This window comes from Meriones unguiculatus (assembly GCF_030254825.1).
Source record: "Meriones unguiculatus strain TT.TT164.6M chromosome X unlocalized genomic scaffold, Bangor_MerUng_6.1 ChrX_unordered_Scaffold_30, whole genome shotgun sequence".
Lineage (NCBI taxonomy): Eukaryota > Metazoa > Chordata > Mammalia > Rodentia > Muridae > Meriones > Meriones unguiculatus.
The window spans coordinates 12,253,355-12,276,134 of record NW_026843706.1 but is presented as its reverse complement, the minus strand read 5'-3'; the positions used below and the strand labels follow the sequence as shown (position 1 = coordinate 12,276,134).

The window sequence follows — 22,780 nt, the reverse complement described above, 5'->3', positions numbered from 1 at the left end:
CATCACATAGGGGACCCATAGCCTGAACTGAGAAGGCCATGAAAGACCCTTAGGAAGTGGTTTAGAAGGAATGAAAAAGACAGGCTCTTTGAGCTTCCTGTTCAGTGTTTCTGCATCTTGGCCATTTCCAAGAATCTGTTCCCTACTAAAAACAGGGTGGAGGAATAATATGATCCTAGAGCACTCATATTGCTGAGTAAGACTATCCACTGAGTCCTTGTCCTCTCTCCAGCTCCTTGAAGGGGCCCTCATTGCCTACCTTGACCCTGAGACTGCCTCCTCTCTAACTACCTCTAACATGCTCTCCCTAGTGCCCCCCAAGTCTTCTGAACCCCATCTGTTGTTGACAAACAGCAGTCTCCAGCACTCAAAAACCCATGTTTCCCAGCTGTTGGCCAAGCCTGGGCACACTTCTACTGCCACTTGGGATGTGAATGCCCCAAGGGCCAGAGGGAGAAACATTCTAGAGGAATGGGAATGGAAAGCCATACAGCTTGACTGACCTTCATCACTTCAGCCCCAGGTTGAGGTCAGTCTGGGTGTTGAGCGAAGGACTTTCAGTCTGATCCAGCAAAGAACAAATAGAGTTATTCAAGTGCCCTGGTACCTGGCAGGTCAGAAACTTCAGGAACCCTGCAGTAAATGTCCAACCATAGTGCAAGCTTGCCTGGCACCTGTTGTAAGTCAGCCTATGCTGGGCATGGCTGTGGAGCAATCAGCCATGGCAGTGTTGTTGGGAGATACTGAAGGAGAGATAGGTGGAGCAGAGTGGGTACCTGACCACTATATTGGGACAGCTATCAGCTGTTCTAGTTGGGAACTGGATGAAATAAGGTGGCCTGAGGCTGTAGTAAGGCCATGATTCCCTTTATGTCTCTTTCTTTTGGCAGATCTCCAAACACAAAGGCTCCCACTGGTTACATCATCCGGTAAGTGACTTCAAGACTCTAACTGCATCCTTGTTCCGCTAGGGCCATAACCAAACTTCTCAGTATTTTCTGATGTCTTTTGTAGGGGGGTGTTTACTAGAACAATCGACAGTTCTTCTCACTCCCAACTCTCTAAGACCAATGGAGCTCCAAGAAGGTACATCCTTGGTGTGATGGCCAGATGGTCCATAAGATGATTGGGAGAGCCTTGTCCAGAGCCAAGTTCAAGGGAGAGCTAGCAAATGAGTCAAGTAATGTCCTGCTTGGCTTTGTCCACTGATCATGGACAGAGGCTGTGAGGATAGTCCCTACCCAGGGAGAGGGACTCTGGACAGATATGGGGATTGTGCCTAAATTTCCTAGTGCCCACACATCTTTATATTACTTACCCCTTGTTCCCCTCATCTCACAGCTGGCTCCTCACACTTGCTGAAGGTATTGGGTGATGTGCTTAGTTCACCTCTCCAATACGCCAAGATGGCATGTTACCTAAATACCTTGGTATTAGCCAAAACTGGCACTCTATCAGAGAAGACATGAGAGCCCAGTGGGCTGTTTCCTTGTCACTCATCTGGGTCTGCCCTGCTTACAATGTCTGGCCTTGCTGACAGCAAGGAAGAAAGTCTCCCAGTATTCCCTGTCCTGTCTCTCCTGTGCTCTGTGGGTAAACTTAGAAGCAAAAGGGTACCTGTGGTTGGGTAGATGGAAATGTCTTACTCTTCTAGTGCTTCTGGGCTGCTCCGAGCAGCTAATTCTGGTCCTTCTCGTCAGTCTTCTGCCTATAAGTTGACTACAGAAGATTATAAGAAGCTGTGAGTATACTATGATTCCAGACACTGAACCTGCTGAGGGTAGGTGGACACTTATCTCTGAGAACAACCTCAAAAGAGCTAGTCCTATTGGCTTGACAACCCCTACCAATTATAGATGTGCCCTGGAGCAGATGATGATAAAACTCTAGAAAACGGAATGCATGCCCAATACACTTATTATAGGAAGCAAAGCAGAGGCTGTTGGGAGCTACTAGAAGGAACACATGGGTCTAGAGAATGAACCATGAGCCATGGCCATGGAGGTTGCTGCTTACTCTATTTCCTTGATGAACCCCTCTCCCCATTCAGGTCTCAGGTTCTCAGGCTGGGCTGGGCTTGGCTAAGCTGTACTTTGGGGGCATGATATTTTTTTAGGTTGCCACTGCCTTCATAGACTATTGATGTGGGCATTTTGTGTCTAAAGCTGAGCCTGAGCTTCCCTTGAGGTTCTTTCCAAGGGCCCCTAGCCTGAGAGGGGAGCTCTGGACAGATGGATTGTGCCAGCACTTCCCATGAGTCCAGATCTTTATACAGTTTATTCCTTGGCCACATCATACTGTTTCATGGAATAGCTGCCAGCTATTTCTAAAGAAATAGTGAGATTGCAATTGGCTGTTGAAGGAGAGAAAACAGTAGAAGGGAGTGCTGGTGTTTAAGGAGGAGCAGTGGCATGAGCTAAGGCTCAGTGTTGCAACAGCGTGTTTGTTAGTGATACTGGCAGTCAAGAAGTCAAGATGCTAAGGGTGGTAGCCAGTATCAAGGAAAAAGAAGGATATGGAGGAAGAAGAGCCATAGGTGTTCCTTTCCACCACAGGGCACCGTACAACATCAGGCGCAGCTTCATATCAGGGACTGAGGAAGAGGAGGTACCATTCACCTCAGATGAGCAGAAACGGAGGTAATGGTGTTCCTTACGAGCATGCCTATGGGCAGGGCAATGTCCAGAGTCTTGACAGACAGCTCACAGGAATTATACCACCCAGAGTACAAAGTGCATAACACATAAGTTGTGAGGACATCCCATGGTGTGGGCATACCGGTGTCATTACAGAAGTCTAGAAACTAACTCTCAGTGCTGATGCAGCTCAGGAGATACTTCTGAGTACCTTCTAGGAGTAGAATGTAGGAAACACAGGTCCACAGAAAAGGCTCATGTATAGATTAAAAAGGCCCCAAAGAACTTGAATAATATGTAGGGTAAAGTACCCTGGGTCATCTGCATCTTGCCCTCTCTGGGTGTGTCGTGTTTTTACTGTTCTTTAGGTGCAGGAATGGGCTCATAGTTTTAAATGCCCCTTGCTTACAAAGAAGGACCCCAGATAAAGGCCAATATCTGCCAACCTATATGTGGTGTAAAAAGCATAGTGACAACCCCTTACTGAATGCACTGAGAGGCTGGCAGTTCTGTGCAAAAAGACCACAGTTGCATGAGGCTTGAAATCTGGATAGTACAGGGGCAGGGGAATGAATAAGAAGCTCTTGAAGTGCCTCATATTGAATGCCATTCTGCCACCTGCTTAGGTATGTGCCCTTAGGCATATCACCAGAGCAGTGGCCAGGTTCAGTCAGTCATGGATTATAGCAGTACCTACTTGCCTGGGTTGGGAGAGTCAGTGAACTGGTGTGAGAATGCCAACATCTTGAGAAGGACTGGGCACATGTTACATGTTCCCTAAGTAAGAACCATTATTCCTTACTTAGTAGCCATCATTCCTCTAAATACTTCTTAGAGCAGTGCTGCCCTGGCTTACCCTTCTCAACTCCCTGGGGGTACTCCTGAGGCAGCCAGTGAACATCCCAAGCTAGACTGACAGACGTGTGACACCCATCAAATGCCCCCACCTCATACTATCCCAGGTCACAGGCTGCAAGCAGTGTTCTGAGGAAGACAGCCCCATGGGAGCACTCTTATGTCCTCTCGGCAGCTAAGAAGAACACTGGGTGAGTTGTCCAGGAAGGAGGCCCAATGTGCTTGAGTCTGCCTTGGCCACTTCTGACTCCATGGTCTGAGGTCCTTCTCCTCTGCTTGGGGCTTCAGCTTTCTTTTGACTGGTAAAGGAATGAGTTGAGTACTTCCAAGGGCATTCCAGCTTGACCTTCACAGAGGTATCAGATGCACTTCTTAGGTCATGAGAAGAGGAGAGGCTCAGGACCCTCTTGGGAGAGGGACTAAGATGGCACTTGCCCTTGAGCTTTTTCCAACATGTCTCCATTCTGTTTCTTTTCTAGCAGTCCAACCCAGGAGCTTCAGACCCCATTTATTGCAAAAAGGTAAATATCAGCAAGGGGAGCCTCAGGAGCCAGGTGCTATCCAGGCAGCATGCCTTCTGTCGGCAGGGGTGTAGGGAAAAGGAGGGCTACTCTCTTTGAGCAAAGAGTTGTGTAATGCCACTCAGGTATCTTTTTAGAGGGCAGGTGAACATCTGGGTGAATGGTGGCACATGTGTCCCTTTAAGCCAGTTCTGTGCAGTTAGGAACCTGGCTGAAAGAATGCAGCTTGTGGAAAAACTGCTTATATTTTCATAGGGCTGATTGGGCCTTGGGGGATGTCCTCAGTCCACCCACAAGCTGGTAGATACCAGGAAACATCTTCCCCAACCATAGTGAGAGTCCTCTTGCTCTTGCCCTGCACTGTGCTCTTCTGTCACCCAGAACCAGGACCAGAATGAGTCTATGTTCAGATTTCTTTGGCTGTAGAAGGACATTGTCATTGGATTCTAGACCTATCCTAATTTAGCATGGCCTCATTTTATCCTGTTTACATTTCTTTTATTTATTTATTTTTTATTTTTAGTTACATTTTGTTAACTCTGTGTCCCAGCTGTATCCCGCTCCCTCATTCCCTCCCCAACCCCACACTCCCTCCCTGGTCTCCTCCCTGCCCCTTTCCAAGTCCACTGATAGGGGAAGACCTCCTCCCCTTTCATTTGACCCTGTTTTATCAGGTATCTTCAGGGCTGGCTGCAAAGTCCTCCTCTGTGGCCTAACAGGACTGCTCCTCTCTTGGGGGTGGGGTGGGGAGGTCAAAGAGCCTGCCCTTGAGATCCTGTTAGAAATAGTCCTTGTTCCCCTTACTTTGGAAAACTACTTGGTTACTGAGCTACCACAGGCCACATCTGAGCCTGTTTGTAAATGAAGTCAGACTCTTGGGTTCTTGGAAATATTCCAATGGCAGTGTCCTTCTTCTCCCCCTGAGCTGAAGTGGCCAAGGCTTTAGTCACCCACCTCATCTGGACACTGGTGATAGCATATCCTTCAAAGGCCAGGAAGCACCAAAGTAGCTGAGAAGACCACTTTTCTCACCCACAGGGTTGATGTGGATGAAGACGTGCCTCCTGAGATAAAACAAGAGCCATCTGCTCTGGCAAGATCTGCTCCCAGCTTAAGCAGGTAATCAGTCACTTCCTTAGGCTGTGAAAGACTGGCCACTGCAGCAGTGGCATTCATTTGTTAAGTTTGTACTTGGTACTTCTCTAACTTGGAAAAATTTACCCTACTTAGAAGACAGTCCTGTTGTCTACAGCACTTCTCACATCTGCCTTCTTTGCTCTCTACGGATGGAGGTAGAAATGAGGTGTCTCGGGTGATCTGAGTTGAGTGTATGCCAAATATGCCTACCCCCTCTGGAATCCAGGAGCCCAGGTGGGCGGTAAGAACCAGATCTGGACTGTGAACTGGTAACATGTTTTCTCTTTGACCTGGCTGGCTGGGTTTGGAAACCAGAAAAGGTCTAACAATGGAGTGACAGTGCAAGGCCATCTAATTTCTGCCCCTCTTACTATAGTTGTGGATGTGCTTTGCCCTGATTTCTAAGCCTTGTGCATCCAGGCAGCCTTTGACAGTTCTTCTCTCCAGATGACAAGCCCTCAGTACCTCCTTTTACTTTGCATGGAATGATGCTTCGAGTACAGCTTTCCTGTTTCTGTTGCTTTCAGCCTCTTTGGTTAAGGGCTGTGCCTCTATGACAGTCTGGAAAAACTTCTGAAGCCAGAAGGGAGAAAGGGTCCAGGGCTCCTGCTGTCTGTTTGGGGTAGAAACTAAGGGATAGAGTTAAGTAACTGTATTTAGCCTTCCATGGACTCTAATCTACAGGGATTACCTACCTCCCTGCTTTCATCTTGCACCACCCAGTTTAGGTTGGGTCTGTCTGCCTCCCATGTCCTAGTGGCCTTTCTGAAATGTCAGAATGACATTGTCAAACCCCTTACCTCCACTTCAAGACTATCACACAGCTTCCCCTTACCAGGCATATCTGCTAGAATGCCCATCTAGAAGCCCTTTTGTTGTCTGAGAGTGGCCTAAGGTCAGCTCTGGGTAGGAGACTGATGATACCTTTTCACAGGCCTTATCTCTGGGGCCTCCAGGTCAGTGGCTTGAGCTTAGCTAGAGTATCAAGAAGGATTAAGGACAAAGAACAGATGATGGCAAGGAGGGGGAGACCACACAGTGTGTCTGGGTACCACACTGCAGGGATGCACCACAGGGAAGGAGAATACTTGGATACTGAAACAGGGGAGAAAGAAATTTTCTCTCTCAGAAATTCTTCAGTCTTTCCTCTGGCCTACAGTTTGAAAACTGAGGAGGTCATCTGTTTGTAGATCATTGACCCCCAGAGCAGGACTTCATCTGATGGCCCCAGATCTAGAAGCCCTGAGGTACTAGCATCCCATTGCTATCCTGTCTCCATTTATATCTTTCTCGAGATGAGAGAAAAACAGGAGGCTGGCTCTAAGCCACAATGGGGATGAGTGGGTTGGTAGGAGGTATGGTCAACCTGGGTTATCATCACTGCCTTGATATTCACTCAACAATACTTATGTAATAAGTATTTGGTTTTTTTGAGGCCAGAGTCCTGTCCTAGGACATAATGTTGACTGGGGCTCCCTAAGGAGAGCTATTGATTCTGTGTGATGAAGGAGACAGATAGATGCTAATATGAAGGAGATCAGCCTACAATGCTGACCATACCATGTAACTCACTTTCAGAAAGTGACAGGAACGGCCACTGTGTCTATGTAACCCTTTATTAAAACCAGGGTTTAAATGATCTTGCTTATTGGAGAAGGTACTGGGAACTGAGTGGGGTTCTTGGGTCTGCCTTCACAGATCACAATGCTACAGTGTCCTGAGCTTGGGATGAGGAGGGATAAAGGGGCCACATCCACCAGGGAGCACAAAGACCCAAGCTCCTTTTCCTTGGGGTGAGCAGTCAAGAGACTGGCTATCAGGATAAGGGACTAGGGCTGAGCCCCTTCGTCCAGTGCTCTGTCATCAATCATCTAACTCTCTGCTACTACCTTTCTTACTGTCCTAGTCCCCATGCTGTCTTCCATACATCTACCTGGGGACATTTGGAGGTCATTAGCTGAAGGGTGACAGTTGATGTCATGAAAGGACAGCCTAGCAGGTGGTAGAATATGAGGACTGGAGAGAACACCAGAACATGAATGTTTAAAGGACAGATGAGATGGAAAAGATAAAAGGAGACCAGAAAGACATGGTCAGGGAGACATTGGGTATCACAGGGTTGAGGGAAGTGAGGCGCTAAGTCTAAGAGAGAGTCCCACTGGTCTCAAAATAATGCTGAGATTGACTTAGGGCTCTCTGATGACCTCAGGGTTGACTGAAGAATTATGAAGACTGCTGCCTCAGCTCCAGCTCTTGTTGCATGTGGAACTTGGAGCACACCACTCAGGCCTTCTGAGCATCAGGTGTCTCGTCTGGAAAATGGGAATAGATAGCAATATTACCCAGGTCTTGAAACTGATGTGAAGAATTAATGGGTGGAAAGTTGGAAGAATAGAATCTGGCCTCTAGTCAACAACAGTGACTAATAATGAGGATTTTTGAGTTGGTCAGGCCATTATTAGCAAATTTTCAGTTCCTTAGAGGCAGCTGGCATTTAAGGATAAGGTAACTCCTTCCATCAGAGAATGGGTGGAAGAGTAAGTCATTTTTTTCCTCTGCACATCTTCCCACAAAAACAATAATGAGGTATCATGTTCTGAAGAATTCAAAAGACATTAGCTTGTGAGGATAGTTTTAAGAATGATAACACAGACTCTGAAAGGTAACTTACTGCAGAATACAAAGCCCATGTGCACTCAACCTAAGGGCTTGCATGAGCCTGGGTCCAAAGTCAGTAGTTGAAATACAGACCAGCACTATACTCTTGCTGAATATCTACAGAAGGAGAAATAGAGGGTGGGGGTGGGCCTATAGAGAGCAGAACTATAATGTTTCCCCAGATATCTGACTGCAGAGGAAAAACAACTATAGACCAGGACATCCCTCTGACAGTCCTTGAGAAGATCGTTCCCACTATCTTCTCATTTGGGATTCCTAGACCCCTAGTGTAGACTAATCCCTGGGAATGAGGGAAGGGGCCGTTGGATGAATGGGAAAGTTTTCTGTCTTCCCTCTCCAGCTTACTAGTAGCCCCAAATTTCTTGTCTCTTGCTCTATTGACCATGGATCACCAATGTGACTCCCTTCCCCTCAGTTTCTACCTTTTGTTTCCATTCTTGTTTCTAACCCATTAAAATTTGAATAGAAACACTTGCTGATAGGCTCCACTTAGGCCTGGATTGACTCTAGAGGATCAGAGAAATTTAGGGAGGCAACCAAAATCCATGAGACATACTCTCAAGACATCCAAATTATACAAGGTTGCAGCCTGATAAAAAGCAAGAAATGCTTCTCTTCCATTATCAGATCAACTGCACAGTTGAATGATGGCAATGTGGAACCTAAAGCCACAGAATTCCCACCACAAGTTTTCACTGAAGCAGACACTGGCACAGAGAAAAGAGGGTGATATGCTAGTGGGAGAAAGTTTTCTCAGATACCTGATGAGAGGCCAGTTTAAAGCCAAACTACTTGGGCTGCTGGGATCAGGACTTCACTCTATTTCCTGCCATCACCACCACCACCACCACATTCTTTGCTCTTGGATGTTCTACTGGTTGGATTTATTTCCTTCCATTCCAGTCCATCCACTCCCACACCTCCATCATTGACTTTCAAATTTCTGCAGAGCAAATGTAAGACTCTTAAAGTCCCATCTCTCTGCACAGAATGACCTCATGAAGAATGAATATGTGGGGAAGGCAGAAGAATCAAACTAATGAATGGCCTACATGTAGAAGAATCATTGTCTTCTTACTTCATGGCTCAGCTCTGAAGACAAATTCAGAAACCCTTTGTCTCTTATTTCTCCCTTTCCAGAAGTGGAAGAAGCCTTTAAATCTCTTTTGCTTGCCCCACCGTCTCCAGATCAATTGCTTTGAGAGTCAGTGAAAGAAGAAGTAGATCAGTGGCACTAGCTAGGAGACAAGCATGTCCTGGCTGAGTCATAAGCCACTTTATCAGGTGATTTGAAGAGTGACACAGTCCTACTTATCCCCATCCCCACATGGTTCCAAACCAAACCTTGTATTTTTTTTTAAGACAGAGTCTCATATCAGGACCTAGGATTTACCAATTCTATTAGCAAGCCCCAGGGATCTGACTGTTTCTACTTCCTATGCTGAGATCAAAAGTGTACATTACCACATCTGGCTTTTGTTTTGCATATCAGTCCTTGGAACTGAAGCCTGGTTCTCAGACTTGTAAAACTGTTTATCATCTAAGCCACCCCTACTACCCAATTGTTTGTTTGTTTGTTGTTCTAAGAAACTGGTTTACTATTTTTCCAGAGCCTAGGTTGCCCCTCCTTGGGAGCACCACCTTCCTTTTCCAGTCATTTGCATGAGATTACTCAATAGTTGGATTTAGTTCTTACACAGCCGGTACCACAGACTTAGGATCATGCATGAAGAGAGTATGTTATCTATGTGGAAGACAGGATCTTGTGTAAGTGGTGGGTACCCTATAGGCATCAGTCTGCCAGGAAAGAGTATGAGGCTTAACTCTGAGGAGCCTAAGAAAGAGCTTTCTATACCAGTATCAACTAGGCAGATACAGATGGATTCTATTAATGACCATAGGGCTCAGAAAAAGTGGAGAACATATTAGCAGATGCTATCATCCAAGTGCTATTTGAAGTAGCCCAAGGATCTCCTCATCTTCACACTTTCACCCCATCAGATGATTGTAGTGGGACCAAAAGCCTGCAAGGGGCGCTAAAAGAGGGACATGTGATGGGTCTGTTGGCCCAGAAATTCCAGCATCAACCTACATGGACCCACTGTGGGTAGTGGTGGAAATTTCAGAAAACGAGCATCAGGAGTCTGAGCAGCCAGTCTCAATGAACCTTTCCTGTATAGATTGTAGTCTGCACCAGCAAGCAGGATTCAAGAAGACAATCCTCAGGGATGGAGAGCCAGCACTAGAAGGATAAGTCTTATAAAATACTTCGCTTCTATTCAGAAGCCTCAGCAGACCATTGTGCTTCCTTTTCTCAGGTCTGGTGCCATGGTAAGTTCTGTCCTGGATCATAGTAAGAATGACAGTGCAGCAGACCTGGAAGATGAAAAGGCAGACGCCAAGGGGATAAGGCATTAGCAGACAGTGCTAGAAACCCATGAAGCTTGGGTACCTTATCAGTCAAGCTTTGGCTAGGAAGATGAAACTAGCCTGAAGTACATGGAGAGACAGAAGACCCAGCTGGAACCTTTTGGCCCTTGTTTGTGTTTCCAGAACGCTTTCCATTCAATGCCATTGCTTCCAATGGCAAAGCAATCTTTAATCAAAAATGGTCACTTTCCTTCAGTCAGAGCCCGTCTCAAAGGAGATGGATGGTGTAACTGAGGATAACACCTGAGATGGTCTGCTAGACTCCCAACATTAAGGTATACACACACACACACACACACACACACACACACACACACACAGAGAGAGAGGGGGGGGGAGAATGGAAGTGGATCAAATTTGGAAACATTCTGAAGCTCAAAAACCTTATGCACGGAGAAAATCAGTTCTTTGTGGGTCATTTAAATAGGACCACATACTCCCACATTTGAAATCATAAGATTTTTCTCATCCATGCTGTTATTTTACATGTATCCGGCGATGTATGTGTGGAGAGGTCCAGTCGTCTTATGTTGGTTTCTTTGCTATGTTAATCTTGATGTCCCGTTCACCATGACCTGCTCTGATGCCACAGCCTTCTGTTCTGTTTCCACAGTACCTTTCAGGTTTATACTTAGTTTGTAAAAAGAACCAAAGACTTGGAACCCTGGTTCCCATGCTCTCTTAGAAGGACGGTGCTATGAAGATAACAATCATGGTTCTAAGCCAGATATGGTGGGCAGGAGGATACTTGTTAAAGGGATTGCAGGGGTGATGGTGGCAGCTTGAGAGAGCAACGAGAAAGAGCCAACTCTAGAAGGAAGGAATACAGCTGAAGCTACAGAATTGTAAATCCAATAACCTTGTGGAGGAAATGTGCTTAGCATGTTCCAAAGCAGAGACTTAATGAGTGATGGGACCATGAATCAGGGCTTTGTTCCATATAATAATGAGACATTACCAATCAGGTTTTAATCCAAAAAAGAGACTTCTGTGGTTTATGGACTTAAAAGCTGTTTGAATTTTTACATTACACTTTTTACTTTAAAATCATATGCTAGGAGGTGGTATGGAAAATGTATCTCTAAGCTATAGGCCTTATTATATAGCGTTTTTTTTTCTTTTACATTGCACTAAAAATTAGCATTCAGTGAAAATATTGTCTGATGGTAGTTACAGTATATTGTCTTTATGTACTTTACAGTTGCCCCAGACACCCTGAAAGATGAGTAAATGGAGAAAACAAACAGAAAGGTTAAGTGAATTATCCAAAAACATACCTGTGGCAAAGCTGAGTCCTAATGAACAGCCTTAAAGATAAACCTTCAAAGAAACTTCAGCAAGCTAGTTGATAAAATTTGTTTAGAGCCTAATGTCAGGACCAGATTGATTACCTTCCAGCTGGCATATTTATCAGGTATTATCATTCCCCAGGCCAAAAAAGTAAATTCTGATTGTGCAATTTAACAGGGGAGAAGATTTGGGTCCACACGTATGATGAGCAACTAGTAATAAAGTCTAAGTCTGGCCAACTGTAGAGACCAGGTACAGAGAGGTACATCCCTCTGATGTTTACCACTTTGAAAAATCAATGCAAACATTTCTGATCAGTATTTCATAACTGGCTGTGCTCGAGTTCTAAAGTTTTTTTTCCCAGCTAAATTTTTAAGATTTTATGTGTATGAGTGTTTTGCCTGTATGTATGTTTGCACATCACCTGTGTACAGTGTCAATGGGGGCCATAAAAGGAAATGGATCCCTGGAGACTAGAGTTACAGGTAGTTTTGAGCCGCATGTGGGTGCTAGGAATCAAACCCAAGGTTTCTGGAAGCATAGACAGTGCTCTTAACTGCTAAGCATCTCCCCAGACCCTCGCCTTGGGAAGTATTAATAATAAAAGACTTCTTGAGATTTTTGTTTAATTTCCTGATGGTATGTCTCCACCGTTTTGCTTAAGCACCCCAATTTCCTCTCTTCTCCAGTATAAAATGGAAACCAATTTAAGGATAGCAGTTCTTTTCCAGCATACAGTAGAAACCAATTTAAGGATGGGAGGGTTTTTTTTTTTTTTTTTTTTTTTTGAGACAGTGTTTCTTTGTGTAGCCTTGGTTGTCCTGGACTGCTTTGTAGACCAGGCTGGCCTTGAACTCACAGAGATCCGCCTGCTTCTGTCTCCCCGAGTGCTGAGATTACAGATCTGTGCCACCACACCCACGTACAAGATGGCAGTTCTTAGGGTTTTGTCCTGTGCACTCCCTACCCTCCTGAGTCATCCTGCAATAACCAGAGATATTTTCGGTTACCGTAACCGAGGGTGGCTTCTCAAGGATAAGAATTATGGATGCTGCTAAACGACTTATAGTGCACGTGATAATGGTGCCTGATTTTTCTCAACACACACGGTAGTATTATCCAGCCCCAAATATTAATATTATTAAGGTTTACAAGCCCTTTTCTACCACTTGTGTTCTCTTCGGGAACACACACTAAGAATATGAAAGAGTGAGCCATAAGTCCAATCAGACTGCAGCAGACATGCACTGCGAATACAGAACACATTCGCCTGTGCCCAAGCCAACCTGACTGCAGCATACTTCAGTTGTGCAAGTCCCTGTGAAAGTTAGTGCAGTCCCTGTGCGCATGCGCGTGAGTAAGCTGGGCGTCACTGTCAGGTGTCAGGGCGCTTGGGGAAGAATACACCTATTCTCGCGACCATTTCATGCAGCTGAGAGTTCAGACTGCGGTGCCCATTGGGAAATGAGACAATGCAAAAGGAGAAATGAGGCTTCTCCTGAGGCAGTGTCCACGACAGCCGCGAGATGGCGTTGGACGATCATAAATGGTCCCTGTTGTGTTAGTGTGCTCCCTTTACCCATTTTCCCCGCCCCCCCTTCCCAGCTCACTGGGCAGTCTGCAGTGACTGCTGAAGTACCCACCTGGACCTCCACCCAAGGCTGACCTCCCCCTGGCTGTGAATTCTTAGTTCTCTGTTCTTTTGAACAAAACTGAGGGGCATTAGGTCAGGCCCAGCCATGATCCAGAGTAGGGGGCTGCTTTGCTCAGGTCACAAAGTTAATTTGTCAGAAGCTGTAGAGAATTTGCCAGATGTTGATTTGATTGTGCATACTGGGCTAAAAGCATGGATTCTGGAGTTTGGATTTAAGCCCAAGGTAACTCTATGGGAATTTTGGCATATTATTCAGCTCTGACATGAACAATAATGGAAATAGCTCATACCATATAATGTTTAAAAACAGCTAAATGGGTTTACCTATGCAAAGCACGCAGGACATTTGTGGGAGGGTCCACAAATATTAGCAAATGCTAGTTTTATAAAAACCTTCAAGATAAATAAAATAGTTCCAGAGAAATAGTTCTTTGACTTGAAACTATTCAGGGGTGGGAGGGTTGTGCAAGAAGTGGGACACTATCTAATAGCATCGACCATCTTTCCTGTGGCCCCACCTTTGATGAAAATTGAGGAAGATGCTGTCTTCTTGCTGGCTGTGGGTGTTGCTTAAGCTATGTGTTTAACACCTGGGGGCATCCGTTTTAGATGAGAGTGTCTGTTTTATGCCCACGGCAGATGACAATCAGAGTGCAGTGGGACAACAAGGGCCAGTCCCTTGGCCCTTTCTTATATGTTGGCCTCTTTCTGTATGTTCCTTGTTCTTCCTCTTTCTATGTGTTACTTGTTTCCGTATGTACCTTGACATCTTTATGTTACTTGTTCTTCCTTAGCCTTTCAGCTGATTGTGAGAAGAATGTGGTTCCCCAAACCACAGAGCCCTGGCAGGAGACAGACATAGCTACAAGAGGTGGCCAGGGGGACCCAGCTGTGGCCACTCAAAACTCTGGAGGTCCCAGTGCACCCAATCAGCTCATTGACTTTGACTCCTGTGCCAGCAGGTAAGGTCTTACAAATGGCCACCTGCTGCCTATGGCCAAAGTTTCTGTCTGGGCCACAGTATGGGTGGGAACTGCTTTTCTCACTCCAGGCCATTGTATGGCACATTGGCACAGTCACTGCCTGGGTTTTCCTCTGAATGTGCTCAGGATGCTGACACCCTAGTCCCAAGTCAGTGTTGACAGCTTTCTGGGATTCGAGAAGCTGGGATGGGGCTGTGATCAAGGTAAGAAGTCTAGCATGAGGCAGGAGGGAAGCCTGTCTCCAAGATTCTACGTGTGTGGGATCCTAGAGTGGTCAAAGTATGACAGAGAGCATGAGTGTAACAGACTATGAGAAAGGCAGAAATAGAATGAGAAAGAGTAATACAGCAAAACCTAGACAGCCACAGAACAAGGAGGGAGCATGCTTAAGAAAGCCAAAGAAAGTGAAGAAGAATGTTGGTTTGGGTATGTCTCTTTACATGAATGATGGATGTTTTGACAGTGACTAAAGGTGACTGTGAAGTATGAGCAGATTTTCAAGCCCTGACTCAGGCTCTTCAGAAGAGTTTTAGCCTTACTGCCCACATCATGTTATTCCACAAAGCTCTGGGCATGTACACAGATCATTGCATGCAAATGAGTTCTAGGGAACAAACAAATGCGTTAGCCACTCATGCAGGAGCAAAGCAAAGAATTCCTTACAGAAAACAGAAATGCTGAAGAGAACCAACGCCTTTGTGACCAGGAATTTAGGAGAAGGTACAATTAAGCAGGAACATTAATTTGTAGTTACGACCACATCATGTGATTTTTCTTTCGGTGCTTCATGTCTGTACAGTTATGGGCTATAAGCGTGCAGCCCACCATTCATAACACCAAAGGTATTGAACCAACCTAGGTATCTAACAACAGAGAAGTGAATAAAGAAAATGTGACTTCGGTGCATAATGGAATTCTTTTCATAAAAATCGAAGTTATGTTACTTGAAGGAAAATGAGACCATCATATTAAGCCAGTCCCAAGAAGACATGACAAATAGTCATGTATTCTCTCATTTGTGGTTCTTAAGTTTTTCTAATGGTACATAAAATCAATGACATAAAAATACCTCCCCTAGCAGTGGACTGGGGGAGGAGCATAGGAAAAGAAGAGAGAGGGAGGGTGGGATTCGGAGGGGATGGGAGAGAGGCTAAAGCTGGGATACAAAGTGAATAAATTATAATTAGTAAAAATAAAATTCAAATTAAAAATACAAATAAAATTGTAAAGGGGAACAAAGGGAATTAGTTAGAGGGATGTGTGAAATGAGAGTCAAGCTGTATGGGGAAAATGTTTAAAATTGTTTTAAAATTGTTTTAAATTGTCCTTATGTATATAACAGTAAAAGGTACAAATGAAGACACACAAAATACCTTAAAATAAAAATTTTAAAGTGAAGCCTACAGATGCAGGAGAAGGTGATTCCTCCTGTTTTCCTTTTCATTTTGTTTGTTTGTTTGTTTGTTTTTTGTTTTTTGTGTGTATGTGATGGATGGGTACTAGTGGTGTCTGGAAAGATTTTTCTTTACAGGAAGAGTGAGGTTGAAGCTGGGTTAAAAGGCTAAGAAGGATTTTTCCTATTAGACATAGAATTCACATACTAGTGAAGTCATTCCAGATTGAGGAAACTAGAGGCATGTCAAATGGTAGGTATGTGGTGAATGTTGATTCAGTGACTACAGGGAAGAAAACAGAACAAGGCAGGCACTTGTTCCTGAGATGATGACTGAAAACTATACCCTGAGGATCCAAAGGGCCAAAGGCAGTTTTCAACTAGGACAAGATGAGCTGCAGGAGTGTCAGGCCAGGGAGCTGCACAACAGCACAAGCACAAGGCAGGGGAGTTGTATAGGATCTGTGGTTCAGGCTATAAGTGTTGCTGACTTTAAAGATAATGGTGATAGAAAGGTAGCACCCAAGGATGCTCCCTGCTTTCATACTTTTTTAACTCTATTTTATTTGTGTTCCTTAATGCTTCTCTATCCCTACTCCACCCCAATCCTTTCCAACACCCCAACACTTGGTAGGAAAGAAGGTTAGTGGGGAGAGGAGGTGTAGTTTTTCTTAGGTACATCCTACTGGTTAGGGTCGTTGGGTTCCTTGTGGTTAGTTCAATCTTCGAATCTTCGAATCTTCATTTCAGGACATCTCCAACTTCTCATCAATCTGCATCAACAGCAACTAGGAGCTGCAGGGGGGAGCAAAAACAGTCTTCTTTCTTGGAGACTCCTCAACACTCTCTGGGTTCTGGCATTTATTTCCCATCAGAGTCCTCAGATTTAAACTATGTGCAGCTGGCAAAGAGCTCCTGTTAGAGCCTACACCAGGCAAATAGTTTGCTGCGGTGGACAGTCTGAATCATTCCCACATCCCACACCTGGGATTAAAACAAAAACATGTTTATATAACATAACTGAGTTTTTAAAGACATCCAAACTTCCACAACAGCTCCCAGATTTCTGTTTGGGGTAACAGGGTGGATGCTGAAATGAACTACCTGAGAATGAGGAAGTTAAAGGAGTTGCTGTGCAGATGTGACAATGTCAAGGTCATTGGGTCATGTTGACTTTGAAGTGCCTGTAAGGGTATCCAAGTGACAAGTCAGCCCAGTAGGCTGACTAGAGAGCTGAAAGTTGTCAGCTTATAGGTAAGAAATGAAGGGGAAAGAAAACAGTTTTACTACCAAGAAGGAAATGTTTGGATAAACAGAAAATTAGTAAAGGGTGAAATCATGGAAACCAAGCCAAGGTAACCTAAGTTTCCATGTGGAATAAATCCTGAATATGGCTCATCTAATTTGGCTGCTTTGGGAGAAGTAGTAAGATGTCTAGGAAGTGGTATCATTTGTGTATAGTAGATTGACAAGAGCAGGAGCTGAGGAGGTGCAGGTAGATGTCTAAAATGTCAGATGTGAATTGTAAGGGTGTAAAGAGGATTAATTGGATGATTGTGACTATAATAGCTACAGGATAATGTGGGCAGTTTGCATAAGTGTACCCATGCCTTTTTTGGCAACTTTGTTTGGGTTCCTATATCACCTTTCTCCACCCCAGTCTTTTCTAACCCAACCCAAAACTAGGTAGGCAAGAAAGAAGGTTAGAGGGGAAAGGTGCCATAAACCTCTTGACTACTTCCTGTTGATTAATTAGAGTTCCTTGGGGGCAAGTCCAGTCTTCGTCATCAGACATCAGAATACCAGCAACCAGCAAAAACAAAAGCAACATCAGGAACCAGCAACAGGGGGAGCAACAGCTGCCATAAGCCCTCCCAAGGTTCTCACATTTATACCCTTTCAAGAGTCCTCAGATTTCCAAATGTAAGCTATCTGCAGCTGGCAAAAATCATGCTCATGTCAGAGCACGAGACACATTATAGTTAGCTGCTGTGGACAATCCGAAGCAGCCCCATATCCCACACCTAGGATTAAAAAAAAAAAAAAAAAAGAACACATTCACATAACATAACTTTTTTTTTTAAATGAAACCAGAACTATTGCTACACATAAGAATATAAGTATGTAGAGAAAAGTTCACTTCTTGAAGAGGTCATGGTGTGGTCTTCTAATTGTTAGAAAGAAAAGGCTCTGTGTCTGAGACAGTTACAGCTGTGGAAGAAGGGAAGTCAGTGATTAGAACTATGTGGAGACCTGGATGTTTTTCTCAATAAATTAATAAGATACAAGTCACATAATTAAGTCAGGTTATATTTAATGACTACCTTGTACCAAACCAAATGCCCAGTGTTAGGGATATGGGCAAATATAACTTTGTTTCTGCAAGCTGACACAATGGAAGGTAATGAAAACAGTTAGCTATTATGGCTAGTCCTCTGGAATCAAGAATGTCTAAAGAGAAATGATTAAAAGGTCTTGAGGATGCTGCTTACTGGGGAATTTGGCAATTAACATTTATTCATTTATTTATTTTTTATCTTAATCACAGGTCATTCACTTATATCCCAGCTGTAGCCCCCTCACTCTTTCCCTCCCAATCCTCCCCTCCTTCCCTCATCTCCTCCCTGCCCCCTTCCGAGTCCACTGATAGGGGAGATCCTCCTCTCCTTCCACCTGACCCTAGCTTATCAGGTATCTTCAGGACTGGATGCAATGATCTTAGCAAGGCTGTTCCTCCCTTGTGGGGGAGGGGGCAGCTCAATGATCCAGTCATTGAGTTTGTGTCAGAAATAATTCCTGCCCCCTTACTAGGGAACCCACTTGGATACTGAGCTACCTTGGGTTATGTCTGAGAAGGGGTTAAAGGTAATATCCATGCATGGTCCTTGGTTGGAAAAACAGTCTCATAGAAGACCCCTGTGTCCTGATATATTTGGTCCTTGTGGCGCTCCTGTCCCCTCTATCTAGGTCATACTAACTCCCCCTTCTTTCATATGATTCCCTGCACTCTTTGGCAATTATCTTTTGCAACGTTTTAACAGATGTGGCATGCTTAGGGAACACTCCACACTTTTTGATATGACTGCAGTTTATGGTAAGAAGGTGTGGTGGAATTGATGTTGGACAAATGATATGTAGAAAACTTATTGCAGTAGGCCTGAGATGGCTATGCTTGGGAGGACAGGATGGCCTTGTGTGGCTTCTGTGAACGTGAAAGAAAAAGGGTTCTCTGTGCTAATAATATAGGAAGGGATATAATGAAATCTGTTTGAAATGTTTCCCATGGCAGCAATTAGAAGAGTGGACTAAAAGTGGGCAGAGGGGCAGGGAAAGTCCACCATGAAAAAGATTTTGGGCCTAGACCAGGGTAGTAACCATGGAAACACAGGAAAAGAGATAGAACAAACCCCAGACTGGGCAATGGATAAGACGGATAAGACTCAGAACCACACTTCTAGGTTGAGGAACTGGGTAGATTGTTTGCCTCCTTCTGGCTCAGATGATGTCTCCAGTCTTCCAGTTAGCTGCCTCACTAAGCAAGTGTGCAATCCTGACCTAGATCAGAGGTTGTTTTTCAGTGAAAGGGTCCTAAGTTGAACCACTAAGATATGAGAAGATAAAGAAAATAGGAAAGCTTGGGTCAGGAGGTCTTGCACAAGCTGATGTTTCCAGTTTAGAGAAGGAGCTATGTTCCTTCTCCATCTATATGGGACTCAGGGAAAGCCTCATATCTATCTATCCCTCAAAAGTTCCCCCTTCTTATTTTATAAGAAAAGATGGATTACTCATCTGAGTGTTCAAGATATCCCAACATCCCATGAACCAACAAATGCCTCCCACTATTGTCAAAAGAATTACTAACATAAGTATTATGGACATAATGTTAAATGAATGTTAAAGGATATTAAATGGGTTGAATCTCTGTAACTCACTGGATGAGAGCCACCATGGAAGAAGTTTCAGATGCTATAGCAGTGACTGCTGCCAAACTGTAAGTTAAAATGGAGAATATACACAGTTAGAGAAGGAACAATTGATACAGGTCATTTTGAACTGTCCTTGCTTTCTTTAATTGAGGAACTCCCAGTTAGCAGCATATATGGAGGGTTGACACATAAAAGGGTTTATACTTGTTTATTTCCCATATACTCTCACATATATTCTCATATAATACTCCCACATACCATCACATTGTCAGGCCTTTGCTCTTCTCTGCAGAAGATATACAACATTCTTTCTTTCTCAGCACTCCAGGTGCTTGTGAGGAGAAGAATGTGGCCCCCAAGATCAGTAAGACCTGGCAGGAGATATCTGTGGCCCCACAAGATGGACAAGGAGACCCAGCTGTGGCTATTCAACAACTTGCAGATTCCAATGGACCTGAGCAGCAAGTCAAAGTGGAGGAATGTACCAACAAGTAAGGGCCTGCATGGCCTCTTGCTGGCCCTAGCTCAGGTGTCAGGGGCCACAACCCAGGAAAAGCATATGCACCTGTGACACAGGCCCATTTCCCTTTGCAGGCATGAGTGTCTAGAAAGCAACAGGGAGCAGACCTGTCTTCCTGCAAGGTCTTAAAGTGCAAGTCTCCTCTTGGAGTCATAACATCAGATCAGTTAGAAAAAGACTGGCATAGAGTGCCATGTTGTCTAGCAACCTGTTTGAGCCTGAAAATGTGGGGTTGGATTTAGGGATATAGGGTGTTTTGCCATTAATGGGGCTGTAAGATCTCAAAAAGGTACAGCCTGGTGTGGATGAAACTTACTGCCATAATTAAACTGGCCAGTTGGATGAGTTCTTTCACTGCTAAAACCACCAGGATGATATATGACCTGCTCCTCATTAATACCCAAGTCCTTTGACTCTCTTCTGATGGTCGGCAGTTTTCCAAAGAGTTTGATATACGGAGAGGGAGCTAATCCTACAAAGGGATTGTCTAGTTTTCTAACTAGGAAACTAGACTTTTTTTTTCCCTGCTGCTTCCTCCGGGTTCCTGAATTCCCAGTAGCCTAAATTCAGCATAGAAATTGGAAGATGAAAGTCTCACTTGAGTCATTATGAAGTGGGCCCTGTCTCCTCCCATCCAGCCTGAATTTTCTTATCTGTATAGTGAGAAGTTCCACTCATCGATCTATGAGAAACCTTCCACAGTAATAATAAGGGATTTGCAGCCACTCTTCCCCAAACACTGGCATGGTTTTAAAGGTCTTAAAGTGGCAAATTTGGGGTTAGGCTCAGGAAGTAGAGACATGCTCACTCTTCTTTTTTTTTTTTTTTTTTTTTTTTTTTTTTTTTTTTTTTTTTCAGATTGAAAAGCCCTTCAAGCTGCACAGTCGCTGTTACTGTCGGTGCCACCTCCGAACATACTCAGTTGTGTATTCCAGCTGCCTCAAGTGAGCTGGACTCCAGGTCAACTGTGTAAGAAGGGTTCCCTATAACCTACTTTCAAGTAAAGAATGTTGCTTTTGTTCTATGTTGCTTTCTCTATCATGTCTCATCCAACTCTTAGCATCCAAGTAGCAAATGGGCAGATACAGTGTATTCCTTAGTCCCTCAAGTATAAATTTTACACTCCCAAAGCCTATTGGCAGGACTTGGCATGACCCTGTAGCATTCTTTCCCTGTCATCTCAACAAGAAACTAAAGTGGAACATATAGGACACCAGCAGCTGCAACCAGAGGCAGGACTTTGCCATCTGTAGAGCTTTGTTAGCATCCCTAGGGAGCCTGCCTGGGAAGACCCATGAAAGCCAGGGAGGCCAGGCCAATGTTTGTCTCTCCTTTGTGTCCACTGCTTCCCCTGTACTATTGAATACCTTTAGCCTACAAGAAGGGATGCCATTCTAGGGAGCCTGCTGAGAGAAAGGTATGGTGGTGAGGTACCAAAAAATTTTCTGCTGATATCCGGCCAGGGGACTGGAGCATGGAAATGAGGGTCAAGTATGGTGCTACAGTGAGAGAGCAGGAAGCAGACCTTGTTTACAAAGCTTGTAGAGGCTTTCCACACATATATTAAGGTTACTTGCAGGCTTCTGGATCCCAATTGATAATGGAGTGTAAATAGCAGGTGAGTGCTGCAGGGAAAGTGCTGAGTGGAAGGAACCAGCTGTCCTTCATTCAACCACTGATGACATTCTGATTGTGGATAGAATAGTGGAAAAGACTCAGCTACAGAGGAGGGAAAGGAAAGCTGAGGGGAACTGAGGCTTCCTTGAGAGATGGCATGCTACTGTTAGTTTCAGGGAGCCACCTTCTTCAGCTCTCACTCTAAATACAAAACCCAGGAACTAAGATTTGAGCCCATGTGTACAGTGGCATCACCAGCCTGGCAACTCTGTCTGCAACTACCCTTTCAGCCTGGCTTGTGGAGCCCCACTAGCCCCTCTACCATAGGCCTTCACATGAGCTTCTGCATTTCCTTCAAACTGAGGTGAAGCCCTGCCCTCCTCTGTGAGCCAGGTCCAGTCCATGGAATCTTCTAGTACATGCCCTATACATGCCCTATTCTGCTGTGCTCCTTCTACAGCAAAGGAATTCTCTTCGTGAAAGAGTACATGAATGCTAGTGAAGTGTCTTCTGGGAAGCCAGTATTTTCACACTATGACAGGTAAGAACAAGTTTCAGCTGCTTTGTTGTCATAACTTGTACCAGGCCTGGTACTGCCTTCATTCCTGCATCCTGTTATCTCACTGAGGACTCAGTGGAGAGTAGCTACTGGATAATCATCCATTGGATGACAGCATAGTGGAATTGCCTACTAATGCATGATTTATGGATTTCCAGGTTTTCTATCTAGTTAGATGGATAGAAAAATCATCTTTAGTCCCCATGTTCTTTCATGCTAGATGGCCTCATATACAGACACCTTTTCACCGATCATCTTGTCAGCTTGCTTTTTGATACCATGCAGGAAGGTTCTTCCATGTCTTTTCACTGCTGTGCCACCTGTCTACACTCTAGCTTGTATGAAGTTGATATAAAATAGCCAGCACAATTGACTCTGGTCGGCTTGACACAGAAACATTGCTGTTAAGCTGTAAGTTTTACTTCCTTATTCATTCCCAAGATCACATCAATATTACATTATGAACATCCTAAAAGTCAAAAGTTCCACAGTCTTTAAAGAGTCAAAAACATAAAATTTCAATCTCTTGAGAACACCCAGTCTCTTAAAATTGAAACCCTTTTAAAATCCAATGTCTCTC

General features: G+C 44.4%; 1 protein-coding gene across 5 annotated transcripts in view; it reads left to right on the top strand.

Moving 5' to 3' along the window:
• Znf185 (zinc finger protein 185 with LIM domain) overlaps positions 1–22,780 on the top strand; it is a 51,178-nt gene that overhangs the window by 12,789 nt on the left and 15,609 nt on the right. For 3 of the 5 annotated variants that reach the window (XM_021628075.2, XM_021628076.2, XM_060376663.1), the window contains 11 exons: positions 891–929; positions 1,015–1,086; positions 1,655–1,741; positions 2,556–2,639; positions 3,599–3,682; positions 3,971–4,012; positions 5,051–5,131; positions 13,997–14,164; positions 19,825–19,995; positions 20,883–20,993; positions 22,102–22,182. In XM_021628075.2, coding sequence (XP_021483750.1) covers positions 891–929; positions 1,015–1,086; positions 1,655–1,741; positions 2,556–2,639; positions 3,599–3,682; positions 3,971–4,012; positions 5,051–5,131; positions 13,997–14,164; positions 19,825–19,995; positions 20,883–20,993; positions 22,102–22,182 — 1,020 coding nt within the window. The remainder of the gene's footprint in view (positions 1–890; positions 930–1,014; positions 1,087–1,654; positions 1,742–2,555; positions 2,640–3,598; positions 3,683–3,970; positions 4,013–5,050; positions 5,132–13,996; positions 14,165–19,824; positions 19,996–20,882; positions 20,994–22,101; positions 22,183–22,780) is intronic. The other 2 variants (XM_021628078.2, XM_021628079.2) reach the window with 2 other exon arrangements.